The sequence below is a fragment of the Solanum verrucosum genome, unplaced genomic scaffold (genome assembly GCF_900185275.1).
Source record: "Solanum verrucosum unplaced genomic scaffold, falcon-dt-bn FXZP01000199.1, whole genome shotgun sequence".
In the NCBI taxonomy this organism is placed as follows: domain Eukaryota; kingdom Viridiplantae; phylum Streptophyta; class Magnoliopsida; order Solanales; family Solanaceae; genus Solanum; species Solanum verrucosum.
In genome coordinates, this window is record NW_026020049.1 from 759,850 (window position 1) to 778,307 (window position 18,458).

The following is an 18,458-nucleotide window of genomic DNA, read 5'->3' on the forward strand; positions in this document are numbered from 1 at the left end:
CTTTTGGAAATTTTTGAATAACAACGTTCTTCAACCTCCATATATGCTCACAATTTGAGCACCAAATTCATGTCAAATAGATGAATTTTTTCTTTATTTAACTTGAAATTTCAACTAAAAGTTCAAAAACACAAAACCTACTAGCAACAATCACAAATTTGAATTAATTTTATAAATTCATAAGACTTATTTGTTGTTCTTCAAGTTTTCTCAAACTTATCAATGGAGTTTTCAACTTTTTCAATACCCACTATCACTCTTTACATTAATCCATATCATACCTTCTCTTTTAATCCAACACAAATAATAATTTCAACTTCTAAAATAAAAAACATTTAAAATTTAGATAAAGGGGGCTGAAAAAAGAAATTAGGTGTGAGGTTGATTTGTTGAAAAGAGGAGAGTGGATTGAAGAAGAAGAAAAAAAGTATATGACAGGTGATTTCGAAAAAAAAAAAAAAAAGAATGGATGTGGAGGGTAATTTTGTTGAAGAAGAAGAGAAGAAAGTTTAGGGTTATGGGTAGGAAGAGTGGTGGAGAAGAAGAGAAATAGGGGTGGGCGCGCGGTGGGGTGGGAGAGGATTAATGAAGAAATATTTTTTAAAATTAAAAGAATATTTTTAAATAGAAAATAGTGTAATGATGCGTTTGGAAGCGAGTGCATTTACACATTTTTCCAACTCAGCAATATTTATGCCACATAGGTTTGGTCAATGGTCAGAGGGGTTTCAAATATTGTGTTTTAATAAGTTTAAGGGTCCAGTTGACAAAGTATAAAGTAAGAGAGTTCAGAATACAAACTCATACAAGTATAATTAGGGTCCATCAGACCATTTCGCCCAATAAAAATAAATTTGTATTCATGGAGATTCTTTTGTAGAGGAATAAAGAATGGATTTGCAGAAGAAAAAATGAGCCATTTGAACAAGAAGAAAGGCAACAATGAAAAAAATGGAGAAAGAATTTGGACATAAAGATTATAAGAGTAGAAAAACCCCAAAAAGCTTTTTTTCTGTTGTTCAATAATGATGAATGAATAAATGGGGAAGAAGATGACTCTTAGTAGGTGTTTGACCATGCGATACCATATCACGATATGGTATCGTGAGATGGAATCAGTGTTTGGACATGCGATTTTACGTTGATTCCATCTCATGATTGTGATTCCATATTCTCCAAAAACCATGATATGGAATTATCCATATAATTCCATATCATAATTTGAGATATTTTAATACAAAAATTGATCCACGAGTTTATACTTTGTTAAAACAACCCCACATTTATATCTACCAACCATTTATTTCATATGTAAATAAAATTTATAATCACATCATTATTTTTTAAAATTTATTATTCTCACCGACATAAAATTTATCATCACCAACATATAATCACTTTAACTCATATCAACCAATTGTTGAGTAATAAATTTATTTTTTTCATTTACACCAACACTTAATTTATTACTATGTGGGTAACAATGTTGGTTCGTCTTCTCGATCACATGATCGAGAAATGCAACTTCAACGTGAGAAAATTGTCCGTACTATATGAGAGAATTATATTAAAGACTAGTACACTACAATTTATATTCAATTTTTTCTTTATTAAATTAAAGTTAGATGAAACAATTACCTAAGTGAAGAACAAATAGCTTTGTAATATTTATTATGCGATTTTATAAATTTTTGTTTATTTGATAAGATTGAATAAACAATTGAGGCTATTTTAATAGTTTTACAACTTATGAGATTTTTATGTTTATAAGAAAATATACAACACAAAAATTTCATATCGCATGTCCAAACAAAGCTTCAATTTCATCTCATGATTCCATATCATGATACCATATCATGATTCCATATCGCATGGCCAAACGGGCCCTTAGATAAGTAAAAAATCTACATTTGCTATCTTTTTTGAAGACTTCATGCGCCTAAAAATGTGTATCACACACACTTCAAACAAAAGTGTCACAAAGGATGACAAGTAAAAAAAAGATTTAAAATACTAGATTTCAATGGGTTCAGGGATTCAGTTAGTAAAGAGTTAAGTACGAGGGTTTACAATACAAACACATACTAGTACAAGGGTCCACTAATCCTTTTGTTATTTTATTAAAGATCATAGTTATCCTTCATCATACTTTTTGATGTATTTATTTTTGACACCCAAATTTAAAGTCAAATTTATCTTCCATCTGTTAAATCTCCATATTTTCACATAATATTATCTATGTTGTGCCTACATGGATTTTTTTTACCTAATTAAATCTAAACATTATAAAATTCATTTTAACTTGCTTATAAAATTAAACCTGATCTACTAACCACCAAAATGAACTCAAAACCAAGTCTGTAACTACTATGATTTTGAATTTATGTTTGTCTAAGAGCTTTATGAGACAGGTTAATGGAACAGAGGAATGAATATTATAGAACTAAGCTTTCATTGATTGATTTGAAAATTTTGAAAGGAATATTAGAGAACATATAGGTCTGAAGTTGACAACATGTATCATCTCCACCACTCAAACAACTCCAGCTTTGTTGAAAAGTATAAAACTCCACAAAAAGAACACCTTCGTTTAACATATAATTACTCTCTTTTGCATAGTGAATTAATTGAAGACTTAGATTATTATTCTTTGTCTCAACTCTCTCTTTCACTACACTAACTCAATATATACACAATATACCACTTCTCATCTTTTCTTACACTCTTTATCTTGTATATTTCTTGTTCTCAAAATCAAAATAAGACCATCACTATTTATAGGTGATGAATTCTTCCTTGCAATGAATAGGAAGATAATTGATAGTAAATTGGATAAATGGATAGCCCAAAGGTTACATAAGTTACAAGGTATAATGAGGTGGAATAATGAATGGAATTAGTGGTAAATCATGGCAATAGTGGTTACACGAGTTACACCAAAATAATGATCAAATTCTTGTCAACTTATACCCACTAAGATATGCACTTAATATTTTGATTTTAAGATTAAAATGCATAAACACCAACATTCCCCCATTCATTTCAATATTGAAATAAGAGTGTTTCGCAATTTAGTTGAAGATAGACTATTATGCATAATGAAGGTGTGCTCTGCATTGGACCTTCACTTAGTAAAACAATAACCTTTATTCTAGAGTCAGTAGTGGCCTCAGACTTGAACTATGACTGCTTAGGGGAAATAAAGTATTACTGCTTACGCACAATAATAAAGGTGATGACATAAGCTTTTAAAGCCAACACAATACGGCCTTGTGTTATCCCGATTTTCATGTGTATTTTTCAAAACAAGCTCATTCTCATAGAAAGCGACCTACATTCATACTCATATAGGTGAAATCTGTCAAGGGTGCTCCAATTATTTTAACACCTCACTCATACGAGATACAAACTTTCATTAAGAGTTCAAGGACTTACCCTCCACAAATCAATATAGGATAAATCCACTCACATCATAGAGATTGAATAAATTTAATATTAGTGCATTTCACAACAAGTCATCATATGACTCGTTTTTCCCATTTAACCTGGTTATAGAATCTCTAGTCCCCATGTTGGGTTTCCTCATATATGACTAAGAATTTATCAGCTTCAATTTCATCCCCCTCAATATGTTTCAGACCCTTTATCTTACTAATGCCTTATTTTATGAATTTGCAAGATTATCACATGTTCTAACACAATCGATATTGATGGTATACCAGTGATCATTATGATCTCACAATATTGTGATTTTTTTTCTTATGAGCCTGAATTTACAGTTACAATAACGATTTGGTATTCTACCAATAATATTAGTGTTGTCACAATTAATAAAAAATTAAATTCTCAAAATAAAGTGTTTGATATAGTAAAATTAATTCACTTTTTCACTAGTTGAAGATTAATTATTTCACTTCAACCTTCAAAGTAGAGTTAGCAAACAATATGATTTGTTTTTCTCACTTCCATCAAATAGCACCAAATTTTCTCATCTACACCAATAAAACTTTTAAGTATATCATAATATTTTTTTAATAAAACAAGCCACCAAATGTAGTATCAAGTAAATTTACTTGATTTACTTGTACATAATATCATATATATAAAGTGCAGTTAGTCGCATATTTCATATTATTTATTAATTAGGCTATCAAACTCCTTCTTTCTTTGTCACACCATTTTCACAATTGAATCAAAAGGAGTTGCAAGACTCACACAATCAATAAGATTGCATTTCACAAATTTTTCAATATTATTAGATTTGACAAGAAAAATTTCATCACATGTTTATGATATTTTTTCATTCCAAGAATGAATTTATTCTCACCCAAAACATTTCATGTTAAATGGCCACTCAACATGTTTTCCATAATTTATTTATAATTTTTAAATTAGAGCCAAAATCACCAAAGCATATCAAAATAATAACATGTGATTTATTTATCTATATTACCTTAAAAGCATGAATTCCTAACTTAAATGTTAAATTACTATTATATCCCTAACTTATGTTGTGACTTTTTCGATGAGTTGTGACTTTTCTGATAAGTTGTGACTTTTTTCGAAGGATTGTGATTTTTCGATGAGTTGTGACTTTTCCAAAGAATTGTGACTTTTTCAATAAGTTGTGACTTTTCCAAAGGATTGTGACTTCTCAAAAGGTCATGACTTTTCCGATAAGACACACAAAAATACTTGTTCATACCACCCTTTGTTGACTATAAATAGAGGGGCTTCCTCTCATTTTTTTTCAACCACAATTTTTTTAATCTTCTACTCTTCTTCTTCTTCTTCTTCTTCTTGCATTTTAAAATATTTCATGAGATTTATTGTCATTGAGTTAGTTCGAATAAGGTTGTAAGTGATTCCTTTGCTCTTAATATATGCTGATTACTGTCGAATTTGTGAGTGGAAAGAAATATTTCTTTTTGGTGAAAACAGAAAATGTACATTTTCGTCGATGTATTACTTGTTGTCACGACCCGAGAGCACCCCCAAGTCGTAACATGCGTATTCGACCTCTCGGAGGTCTTATACAAGCCCTTAGTATTCATCACATTAGATATGTAAAATAGTGTAGAATTAAGAACTCTTTAAAACAAAATTCATAAGACTCAAAGGTCATACCTTTTTTTTAAAAAAAAACAGACATCTTTCAAAAGTACACAAGCAGAATACTAAGTCTCTTAGCCATCTTAGACATAAACCTGAAAACATACTAGAGGCACGGCCCTTTACAATCAAAAGAAGTCTACTAAGTCTATTACAAGAACCTTATCATAACACTAGAATAGAAAAGTCTTGTCCTCGACATATGAGAACATACCATAAGATCTAGGAAGAACTTCAAATCCCAAGCTTACTATAGAACCCGCTCACTTGCCGGAACCTACACTTGTAGAAAATAGAGCAAAATATGGAATTAGCACAATAAAGTACTAAGTATGATGACCATGCAAAAACATGCTAAAACAGACATTTATTTGAGATATATGCTTTCATGCCATTTTTTTATAAAACCTTCACATCACAATTATAAGAGACACATTTCACGTCATCATCCACATATAAGACAATACCCACATAATAGCATACTCAACTAGTACCAATGTACAATACAGGAACATAAGCGACAAGTAAGCCTTTTCATCATTTAATGACCTCTATCTTAAGTTACCCAAAGTCACACTTGAGTGAAACATGAAGTGACCGCCCATACAATCTCTTTATATATACCTAAGAGTTCCTAAGGGTTACCATAGATAAGGAATGTACCATAACAATATAACATGCTAAGTCAAAATTCTTTAATGAACCACTTAGGAGACATTTAAGCATTTAGGGGACTTTCACATAATAGCCATTTAGACTTAGGGAACTCACTTTAGCATCTTCTAGGCCTACTCGTGCAATGTGTAGATAGCATCCCATACTACCACCTACACTTTGTAGAACCTATCCAATAACTAGAGTGCACATCCCACATGATGGGAATAGGTATTAATTGACATAGACCATACTAGCTAGGCATGGAATCCGGAGTCTACCCTACTCCGTGGAAGGTGTTCTACTTGCCAAAGGTAGAACTAATAAACAGCCCATGTAGGCACATGGTTTAGGGGATGTCCAAGGATGTTCATTGTGCCCTAGTCTCATACTTAAGTAGGGCCACCATCCTAACCACATCCATTCGGTGCTTAGCCTTAGTTCCCATAGAGTAATTCATTCACATGTATGCACCAGAGTTGACCCCATTTCTAAGTTCGGCCAACTCATAGTACTTCTACCAAGAAGGGCTCCATTTCTTAATTCTAGCCGATCAAGGTTCATTCAAGGATAGCTCATTGACTTTCTTAGAGAGAGTTTGTTACCATTCCGGTCCATCATCTCTAAGTCTATCATTTCACACAAGAAGGTCATTACCCCTAGGGTTCACCACTTAAAGGTTTAACATTCACATTTAGGAGTCTAGACTTACTCATGAAAAGGGTACCATGCTAGGTCTAGCCTATTCATGATATAATCTAGAAGTCCTCTTTTATCATTCATAGAAAGGGCACCATGCTTAGGTCTACCGATCCTAGACATTCATTCATTCAAAGAGCTTTCAAGTAACAAGAAGAGACATCTAAGTTTACCATGCAAGTCACAACATTACCATATAGGGACTCTTCATAGTCCAACATCATCACATATGAACATTTAAAGAGAACATATTTTCAATTACACTATAATAACACTTTGTACAAGATCACCTTATAACCATAAGAATACCTTCACATAGTACAATAACACTTCATAACTTGATAATACTTTAATTCAATAAATAATGCCTTAAAGGCCATGTTCATAATACATTCCATAATTAAACACCTCCACCATAAATGGATCAAACCAAGCAAGAACAATTATATCAATAATATGAGATGAAGCCTCCAAAGCCATCCTCAACATTAATCAATAGATATAGAAAATCATAAACATCAACAATACAATCTATTCTAAGAATAAATTCATCTATACCCAATCATTATCAACAAACCCATTTCGTAAGTCAAATATAGAAATTTGTGAAATCAAGGGTTCATGAGATTTTTCACTTGAAAACATCAATTTAATATCAACAATATCACAATCCTTCATTTAAAACCATTTAATGCAAGAACCCTTGAGTAGAGTAAGAAATAGAAGTTTTTCATAACTTTTGAAAATTTGAAAACCCTTTGAAATTGGCTCTAAAGCGAAAACTAGCTTTAGATAAAGAGCCACCATACCGTAGTATTGAGAAAACCCACGAAAATTTGATTGAAGAAACCTTCAATTTGAAACCCTAGTTGCCCACATCTTCTTCTTCCTTGAGCTTGAGAGGACTTTCAGAGAAAAGAACTTTTGGGGGGTTTTAATTTGAAGAATGAATTCAAAAATACCTTTTAAAAGTTTTAATACCATATATAGTTATTAGAAATAAAATAAAATATACCCACTTCTTAATTAAACTAAAATTAATATTTACGAAAACGCCCCTTGCCCACATGGACTTACCAAATAAAACTAAGGCAACGTCCAATTTTTTTGGAAAATTTCATAACTCCAATTTATGCTTAAACTTTTAAAATTCATACGTTAGGCTCTAGTTTCACCTATCAATTTTTAGGGTCGCTACACTTGTGTCATTAGTTGTACGACAGCCTTGTGCTGCCTTTTCTGCAATAATTTATCATATCAAAATTAAATCAGTTGCTAATAGTGGTCCATTTATAACTTGATAAGTGCATGGTTGTGGTGTTAACTCCCCTTTGATGATATGCTTCACTGTTCTACCAACAAAGAGGAGAAATTTTAAGCAAAAAGAGGAGAAATTTTATCATGGGGATTACAGGAAACGTATTTGTCCTTTTCCTTCACTCAATATTTCTCTGATGTCTCTACGTTACATTTTGTACCTTCACCTTTTCTCTTCTTTTTTAACAATTTGTGAAGGAACACACCATCATTATTATTGTCAACATGCGATTGTCTTTACCTCCCCTTTTCATAGTGATCTTTGATGTTTGAGTAAACTGTCTTGTTTTTTTTCCTCGGAGTTGTTGACTGATGAACTTCTCGATTGGCACTACCAAAAGGCCATCAATTTGCATAATATATACATTAGTATGTAATGTTCCAATATATAAAGTTAACATGATGTAGTCTAAATTCATTTTTTTTAATAAATTTCTGATGTGATGTGAATATATGCTTCTGAACATCTTTTTTCAAAATTATTAAATTTCTCAAGAGTTAGAGAATTGTCACAATTTGCTTTTTTGATGCTCAAGACAAAAGAATGATTTTATTTATCAATGTGATTTAGAATATTAGGAAGTTTGCTTCAAAATAGCTATTACTATATAAACATTGCCTTTTTGTTTTACTTATTTACTATTTCTTAATATTATAGTAGTTTAGACGAAGAAAAGCGCATATATATATGGGTAAGCATTTGTATTTAAATTAAAGTTTTATATATGTCACTAATGTATTATCAAGTTAACAAGATCTTCTAACTTCAAAATATATTATTTTAAATTAGTTCTAAAAAATAAAATGTAGTTGTTCTCTTCACATGTTCATATGACATTTGAACAGTTTAACGTGAAATACACGTGCAAACACATCTGGTTAGATGACAAAAAATACACAACAAATATCGTCTATAAGGTAATATTATTGAGATACGACCAATTACATGATTGAACCTCAACAAATTGAAATAAATATATGCATTTAGCTAATAAAAATTTTCATTGATCATCTTCATAAGTTCGCGTGAATAAGAGATATATATAGTGATCCACATTGAACATTCACAAAAAATCTGCAATATTATTTTGTGCAAAACTTATTATTCAAATCTTCCCTGAAATAAGCAATACTATTTATTATAACATATATTTTTTGAATTGGTAATCACATGCAACGCACGTGTCGAAAAACTAGTTATAAACAAATGCACTTGTAATACCCTTTTTTTAGAGCATTTCTCAAAGATGCAAAAATCATCTTTTTTTACAATGACTTTTTCCTCTTAAATATCATTTTTTTCATGAAAAATAATATCACTTTATTCATGAAAATATTAGGTAAAAAAAAATTTCTTTTATTTTTTCTTCGCTTGAATTGAGCAAGTAAGAAAATAATTTACCCGTGCATCTCTTCTCTTCCATCTCTTGAAAGAGCGGCATTGAGCGGAATGATGTTGAGTTCTTTATCTTGATATCCACATTTTTTTCAAAATGTAACAAAAACATGAATCTCTCCTTAAAATTATTGGTGTATTATTCCATGAATAATAGAAATTACCATTGAAAATAAAATAACAAAAATAAATAAACAAATTTTTAAAAGGGAAAATTGTATATAATAGACTATTAATTCAAATTAAATGCTATAAATATAGTTTGATTTAATTGTACCTCATAGCAAACTGTTGTTATTTCACCTCTCTCCTGGTGAATCTCGCTTGCCACTCTCGTTCTCTCCCTCGCCTCTCTCGTTTTTTTATACAAATGCAAGTGTATAAAGTGCGTTTGTGTCTGTATAAAGCGAGAGAAAATTGTATGTATACATATATTTTCATTCCCCTCTCTCCCCTCTCCCAAATCTCGCTCACCACTTTCCCAGATCTCGCTCTCTCACTCGGCTCTCTCACTTTATACAAAAAACGCAAATTGTATAAAATGTGTTTGTGTTTGTATAAACCGAGAGAAAATTGTATATATACATATATTTTCGTTCCCCTCTCTCCCCTCTCCCAGATCTCACTCGCCACTCTCCCAGATCTCGCTCTCTCACTCACCTCTCTCACTTTATACAAAAACGCAAATGTATAGAATGTGTGAAAATTGTATATATACATATATTTTCGTTCCCCTCTCTCCCCTCTCCCAGATCTCGCTCGCTCACTTGCCTCTCTCACTTTATACAATTGATTTTTTTGTATATGTATATCAAAACAGATTATACAACTGCTTTCTTTTTATATGTATAGCGAAATATACATATTTATGTTTGCTATGGAGCGTAATTATGCAAAATTTGCTATAGCATACAAATATGAATTTTGTGTTTACTATATGTGAAAGTTGCTCTTTTTAAAATCATGAACAACCCTTTCCTTTTTGGTTATATTTTAAATCTTCACGTGACATGTTTAACATTATAATATCAAAGAACATTTTGATATATTTGATGTAACTTTAATTTAAGACTACATTTTTACTTTTTAAAATGCAATGTCAAATTAAATTAGGTCATTCTTTTTTTCAAAGGGAGATAATAATTTATAATGGCTGTACTTTAATTTTGATGGTCGTGAAATATTTAAAAGTAGTTTAAAAGCCGCACTAGATTCCAATTTCAGAGAGGCGGTTGCGTTCGTCATAAAGAAGATTTTTCAGTGGTAAAAATATCAGCCCTCACATAGAGTGAAGAGTGTGAAAAGTGTGGTGTGGATAAGATTAAGAAGATGATGAGAAGATCATTCAGTGGTGGCGGCGGCGGTGGCGGAGGAGGAGGAGGAGCTAATGGCGGCGGCATGTTAAGAGCCGTTCAAAGAGCAGTGGGGACAGGTGGCACTATAAACGGTGCCGCCCAAGAGTCCTTCTCTCACTCATCAACCACTAAAACAGCCAAAAGTAGTACTACTAGCGGCCACGCGTTTCACAACAAAGCGAGTAATAACGCCGTTTCTCTCTCCTCTTCATCGCCTTTATCTACTCTTCCGTTATCTGCTGCTACTGCTGCCTCCCTTGCACCGGGCACCTGGGATTCTTCTTCCGAATCTGAAGAGTGGGAATGTTTAGAGGATAATAATAATAATAGTAGTATTTTATTTGATGATTATATTCTGGGTCCTGTTCCATCAACCGACGAAGTTCATCATGCAGTTTCTGCTCTTCACCAGTGAGTTCCTCTAATTTTATTCTCTTGTTTGTCCGTCCAAATGTATGTGATAAGTTGAACAAATTATAATTAGTGCTATTTCTTCTTCATTTCCAGTAAAATGACACCATTAAAACCACCAGTTGATTGCTTTGTTTACAAGTACAAAAGCTGTGCCATTACAAGTCTATTTTTCATGGGATAATTAATGGGTAGTTATGTACGTACGTATTAACATTTGCGTGTCTCTGGGCCCTGGAATATATTATTAGCTGTTAAGTAACCAGCTTTCCAGTTCAATGGAATCAAATGATACTCCCCGTCCGAATTATGTGATAGTGTTCAAATTTGGAGAGTTCAATTTTTTTATTTTGATCACAAATTTGGACATGAATTTAAGGGAAAATGCATAAGTACCCCCAACCTATGCCCAAAATCTCAGAGACACACTTATACTATACTAAAGTCCTATTATCCCCGAACTTATTTTATAAATAATTTTCTACCCTTTTTCGCCTACGTGGCACTATCTTCTGGGCCAGCGCATGTTGACAGTTTTTTCAATGATAGTGTCACGTAGGCCGAAAAGGGGTATAAAATTATTTATAAAATAAGTTCAGGGTAATAGGATCTTAGTAAAGTATAAGTGTGTCTCTGAGATTTCGGGCATAGGTTGGGGGTACTTGTGCATTTTCCCATGAATTTACATATTTGAAAACAATGGAGAAAGAGTTGGTCACAAAAATTGACAAGTTAAAATATTTGTAAGGATACGAAAAGATTATGGTTAAACAAAAACTTGTTTGATGTTGGAAATCTAGAAAGTGTCGCATAAATTGGGATGGATACAGAATAGTTCCCTTTTGTGCCAGGTGTTTCAGGAAATAATTCATTTTGTTGAACTTCTGTGACGGAATGCGGGAGTTTACTGAAGTTGGACATTCTTAGTAATGTGACTCAAACCTACCCCCATAGCAAGTCTTCTTTTTACTTGGTCTGATCTCTTTGTCCTTAATTTTTCTCCAAATAGAACAACTTTGAATGCTTTAGCTATATTTACACCTAGTGGATGCGGTATACAAGAAGGGATCAATGAAACGGCTTTTGAATTTCTCAGAGTAGATGGTTACAAATTACAATCATTTCCTAGATGAACAATCTTGTTAGTAAAATTGTACCAGACTGCCAGTTACGGTCCCTTTTCATCCTGATTTATTAATCTGACATTGACGGATGGCTACATTAGAAGTGAGGCCCTACTTCTGCTGGTGCGAACTGGTAATAGAAATCCAGAATGTCGAGACATCAATTTGGTTGAAAAGAATTATTTGATGAACTTGGCCGTGACAGTAAATTGTAATGTTCATCAGTTATCGATAAATTTCAGGAAGGAAGTAAGAAGTCCTGTTACTTTCCAATAGCAAGCTGTGAGCCTTTGGTTGTAAACCTCCCAAATTTATTCAAGTGTCATTGTTTGTAATTAAGTTAATTAATATTGTTGTAATTTTTTGGTACCTGAAAACTTACCTCATTGAGCTCTCAACTAGAATGGAGATCTTAACTAATTTCAGAATCATGCGGTAACTCTGCCTTATTATGATAGGCAACCTTGTCTTGCCTTAAGTCTTCTCCTTCTCTTTCTTTGTCTAAATTACAACCTGAGGAATTCAATGATGTGTTATGACTTATGAGTATATCTTTCTTTTAGCTATATTCCAATAATTTATACTTCTCATATATGGCTGCAGATAATAATCTTTATTTTTGTCGTATTTATTGTAAATATTCACTAGCTTCTGTTTTATATTGTTGGACTTCCTAGGGTCCTTGAACCAACCTATTTTGCATGTTCCACCAACGACGGTCTTGGTTACAAATCAAATGAGGATACAACAGATGAACTCACTAGTTCAATTAACCTGACGCGTGAAGTACTCTCTTCCAGTGGATCTGTGTCTGATTGGATTGAACCGTCTATTCATATCTGTAATTCGAAACTGTTGCAGTCATATGGATCTAACCGAGTTTATGATGCTTTCCATTTGCTGCAGACTGAACCTTCTATTCAGGTACCTTAAGAGTGCACCTTCAGGATTTTTGTCTTTGAAATTTGTTAGTGTATACATGGATATCAGAAAGAGTTGCTTAATTTCACACTTCTGATTGTAATTGTGGTGTAACAAGTAGTCTTAGACCTTTTAGTATAGAATCCTAAGTTGCTCGGACTCTCCAAAAATGTTGCCACACCCGTGTCAGATCCTTCAAAAATACATTATTTTTGGAGGATCTGACACGCACCTATCGACATTTTTGAAGAGTCTGAGCAACATAGATAAAATCATAGTCCTCTGTTTGATTTCTTTTCAATAATCGAGGCATTGGCTCAACAGAACAAAATTCTTAGAGAGAAGTAGTAATTTATCAGTTACCTTTGCATTAGATTGCATGGAGTTATTGTTGTTTGTAACTCTTATTAAAGATACTAAGATATTGTCCGAATGGTACTAGTTATATTTTTGGGCATACTCTATCATTTCATAATCAGCTCTTGATGACACACAAATTCCCTCCTGATCTTTTTAGAAAATGGTCATTTCACTGTCATCTGACAAGGCTGTTTGGGATGCTGTTCTGAACAATGAGGCCGTTCGGGAAATCAGAGACTCACTGAAACAAGGTTTGTACTACATATGATTTGCAGAGTAATTTATCTTTGGGAGTGTTTAGACATTTGCACCTCTGTTTATACTTTTAGCTGTTGAGTGGTCCAAGAAAACTTTCCACTTGTAACGACACCGCAGCATCTGTTTAAGCATGTTATGATGGCATACTTTTCTCTGTAAGGAATAAAAGCATCCTATCCTGCACAAAGTGTATACTAAGACAATGTTCAATGACGCTAGCTGGCTATGAGCTTTTACTTGCAAAATTTGAACGAGGAAGAATCGTAAGAACTCTCTCAGTACTCATGGTTCAAAAAACCTAAGTAAATATAACATAGTCACTACAAGTACTTATGTTCTTATTTGCAGCAAAAATGGCAGTCGTGGTGGCTTTTATGTTATCAAAATTAAATGCAGTATCTTAGGATCTTACCAATATACATGTATTGATTGAATGTAAGAAGATTATGATTTTCTATTAACATTAGCAAATAGAAACCTCTGATCTCTTTTTATACAAGCATAATTCAGAATTGTCAATGGTGCAGTTAATATATTTGACTACTCTGCATTCATTTTAGTTGATGCAGCTGATAATGGCTTACAAGCTGGAAATTCTGAGGAGGGTCTTGATAAGTCTGATTCAGATGGGACAGTCGACATAATCAGTTGGATTGTTGTGAACACCAAGGAAAAAGTGTTGGAAATAGTTGAGAAGATCATAGAGTTTGTGAATGAGTGGTTTCAGCCTCCGGAGGAGGAGAAAACATCAGAAGGGAATACTGATCCATTTGAGGAAAAACTAAGAACTTCCTTCTTCCTTTCCATCGTAGTTCTGCTGGTTGTTGTTGTTGCTCGAGCACAATGTGCGTAGACAACATAATTCGACGACATTACAGTTGGTAGTCCCCTTTCACTCTACTTTTGGAAGTGGGGAGTTGCAGTTTACTGTCTCACAGTATATGAAGCAAGAAACTAATTCAGAATTTTCTTGCGTACAGAATAAATGCTTTAGCCCAGAATTTTCCTTTGCTTTTGTGGTTTTTAATGATTTCTTCAATTTCACTGTTCTGAGGTAATTAATGAGTGGCAACTCAATTTAATCTAAATATCCCCCCTTATTATGAACTGACACCAAATTATAGTGTGTACACTGTAGAGTAAAGAGTTTATCTGACGTGATTATTGTGTCTTGCTTAGTATTTTATTACAAAGAAAAATGCATCACTTTTTGTTTGGGTAGGAGTGCTTCCCCCGACTGGAGTCTTAAGCGTGCAAATTAGAATTAATTGAACTTTAATAATTGAATACCAAGAAAAAAAATTTTAAAAATGGGAGAGTCCTTGTCCACTTCTCTTTTACTAGGTTATTAATTACTGGTTAAGTTTTTCCACAGATATGACAACATTATATTCTTCTTGTGTTGATAGAATGACCACATCTTGTTTTGTTTTCTTTCATGGAATGACAACATTGTGATGCTCCAATTTGTTCACAAAAAAACACTATAAAAATAGGGCCAATATATGTTGATGTATTCACATTATTGTGAATGATGATGAACAATGGTGCACCCCAAAGGAGTGTGCCTAAGAACACAGGTGTATTTTGGTCTTCTCCTGTTTTGGACCCAAAATATGCTTGTGTTCTCAGGTCACCCCTTTGGGATCACCTTGCTTTTTTATTATTTTATATATATATTTCTTTTAAAGCTCTTTGTTTTTGTTGTTGACATATTTTTGAATTATATTCCTCAATCATCATTCAATAATTATCGACCCATGATATTTCTATTATTTTTACGATTGTCTTTGAATGCTACTACTGGATCGAGATACTTTTTCTAAAATTTTACTAACTTATTCATTTATCAGATGCATTGAAAATTCGTTGAAGCATATTGATGAATTCTTTTTCTTTAAAGAATCACTCGAAGAGGTGGATTCCGTCAGCTCCATTACCGTCAAGAAGCCACTGATAATTTTGTGTTTCTGACGGCCGTTAAATCGATATTTTCATCAAATTTTTCAGAAATTCCAACAGTGGATTCTTCAGTATCTACACTTAGTTGTGTTCACTTCTTTTGTCCATTTGAGAATGGTATATTACACCAACAATATTAGAATATATTTTTATTGTGACACAATGACCACATCAGTATGTTATTACCTTGCAATGTTACCCTACAATACCTTCTTCTTCTTGTTTTTTTTAAGGGAAAAGCATTTGAAAAATACTCCAACTTTGGCCGAAATTGTTGTTACGATACCAAGTTTTATGGGACCTTTTACCCCTGCACTATTTAATAGTGTATTTTAAAGGTATATATGTGCCCACGTGGACACATTACTATTTAAAATGATGTAATATTTATGATGTCCACGTAGGCACATATATACCTTTAAATTACACTATTAAATAGTACAGGGGTAAAAGGTTCTTTCCAAAGTTTGGTATCGTAACAACAATTTCGACCAAAGTTGAAGTATTTTTCAGACCTTTTTCCCTTTATTTAACATTTGGTATTAATATTGGGGTTTAATTAATGAATTTGCGTATTGCAATGTATATTTTTGTAGAGATGCTCCTATGAAAGTTATTTTTTTATGAGCGACTTGACCCTGAAATCTTTCATTAAGAAATTGAATAAAAGAATCCTAAATCATCCCTAATCCAGTTACAATTCATATTGGGTTCTTTCAAAGATAATGTCTTCCAAAAGTATTTGATGGTTATTTAAGATCTTATGTAGTCAAGCTAATTTGTTTTTCTTCTCTTTGGGATTTTGAATTATGTGATTCTTTTATCATAAGATTAAATTAATAGAGAAAAAATTATTTTTGTTGCCTAATCAAAGTTTAGTATTTGAATTGACTTGAAAGGTCAGATTATGATTTCTGAAAATGTTTGACAAGTATAAGAATAATTTAAAATAAGTTGAAAAATGTTCTTAAAAGTTATTTAAGTTAAACTTATTATTTTTTCACTTAAAAGCTACTTTTTTTTTTAAAGCAAATGCAAACGGGCTCTAAGTCTTCTATGTGTCTGTATAAGCATAATTTTTTTATTGAATTCAAATTCATAAAATAAGTTCGACTACATTAAATTTAAGACGATATAACTTTTTATTTATAATTCTAATTATATTTCAGTAATATATTTCTGTAGTGTAAAACGTACAAGATTTAACTTTAAAATATAGAAAGTGCAATTACCACATAGCATAATTGATTAGTTATAGTGACATCAACTTTTTACTTGTGGTGGCATATTATTTTAGACATCATTCTCTCTTTAGTTCAAACAACATCATTCTCTCTTTAGTTCAATTGAGTTGAAGTTTTAATTTGGAGGTCAAATGGCACTATCGTGCATTCCAAGAAGCCCGATACAAATCTTAAGAAGAATTTTGCTGCGTTCTTATCAGGTACTTGGTCTGCAATAGACTTTCCAGGCATGAAGAGAAAAGAACTCTTATCATCTGACACCAACATCACTAAGCAGCACAGCAGACAGCAGCTAACTTACCTAACAACAGGTAGAAATACAACTCCATTCACATTAGGCACCCTCAAAATAAACAATAACAAAGTGGAAATTGAAGAAAATTCCAGTAATTGGAAAAGAAAATTTGCTTCTACAGACTTCCACTAACCACTCAGCTATACCTATGGTAACCGACATGTCATAAACATGGGGAAAATCATGCACAGAAGAACTAACCGAGAGAAAATAAATCAAATTAACACGAACAAGTGTTAACCAGCTATTTGACAACCTCCCACTAATTCTAGATAAAACAATGGACAAAGAGGAGAGATATTTTGCAATTAAGTAAACAGAAATGTTTGGTCAACTACCCAAAAAATAATAATTTACGCATCCACCTTCACACTAATGAACTTCGTGCCCAGGATGTGACCACCAAAACAAAATAGGGCCAACCATCTTTACTAACAAACCAGTTTCGACTAGATCCTGATTCATGGAAAGGAGGACAAAGACGAAAGAAAAATCATACATAGTTAAGCAAAAACAACTAAAAATAAACCCCCAAAGAAATATAGGTTCAAAAATAACCTAAAGAATACAAATGATTCTTCAGAACTAACAAGTGCCTAGATGAGTTCTTCCTGTACGCCTAATATTGACTTGTCCACCAGTGAAAGGATGAATCAAGAGATCTTCTGAAATGGGGAGATATCCCTGCTATCAGTACACGCTACTAACAACCAACTGAAACAAGTTAGTCTAAAACAGAAGGTTTAAAAAGGAAAAAGAAACAAAATAATACAGCAATAGTGAACCTATATCCAAAAATACCAGATGCCAAAACCAACGCTTAACAGAAATACTAAGCTTCCACACATCATCCAAACTCACCATACAGGCTAAAGTTCAGCTACTCAACATCTCAACCCCAATAGAGCCCTATGCAAAAATATGATTGACCACACCAGAAGCTTGAATGGTCCTACAAGGCATTTAGGTGTACTAGTTGTCTCAAGAATACCAGACATTTGGTGGATCAGTAAAGAGAAGACCCCACTATGACAAACAGAAATATTAAGGCATTAATGAGCATAGTTCCTACATGAGAACCCACACAAGAAGCCATGTCTCGGGTTCCAACCAAAACTATCCACAGTTAATTTGTGAACACCTGCTGTCCCACCCAAGTTCTTTACCCAAAAAAATTAAATAAATTAACAGAAACAAATTACATCTCAAGAAAATGATTGGATGAGAGCAACGCCCTGAAGAGCAAAAAGTAGAAAAAACACTTCTGACGGAGATGTAGCTTGAAATGTCTCAACTATGTATTCACAAGAATAAACGAAGAGATGTACAAATATATTCATCCTCACAAGA

General features: G+C 32.8%; 1 protein-coding gene across 2 annotated transcripts; it reads left to right on the forward strand.

The window, feature by feature from the left end:
- Nucleotides 1-10,436: 10,436 nt before the first annotated feature.
- LOC125823062 (uncharacterized) lies at nucleotides 10,437-14,593 on the forward strand. Of its 2 annotated transcripts, none has more exons than XM_049502475.1 (4): nucleotides 10,437-10,944; nucleotides 12,746-12,992; nucleotides 13,507-13,600; nucleotides 14,168-14,593. In XM_049502475.1, exons 1-4 carry the CDS (start codon nucleotides 10,508-10,510, stop codon nucleotides 14,458-14,460), a joined length of 1,071 nt encoding a protein of 356 aa, XP_049358432.1. In that variant the 5' UTR covers nucleotides 10,437-10,507; the 3' UTR covers nucleotides 14,461-14,593. The 2 variants fall into 2 exon arrangements, with proteins under 2 accessions (XP_049358432.1, XP_049358433.1); XM_049502476.1 differs by having other exon boundaries at nucleotides 10,495-10,944; nucleotides 14,177-14,593.
- The last annotated feature ends 3,865 nt before the right edge of the window (nucleotides 14,594-18,458 follow it).

Bases quoted from the DNA above. Each gene is read 5' to 3' on its own strand.
- LOC125823062 (XM_049502475.1), top strand. From the start codon at position 10,508: ATGATGAGAAGATCATTCAGTGGTGGCGGCGGCGGTGGCGGAGGAGGA. The intron at 10,945-12,745 runs GTGAGTTCCTCT...TGGACTTCCTAG, and splicing joins GCAGTTTCTGCTCTTCACCA to GGTCCTTGAACCAACCTATT. The intron at 13,601-14,167 runs GTTTGTACTACA...CATTCATTTTAG, and splicing joins CAGAGACTCACTGAAACAAG to TTGATGCAGCTGATAATGGC.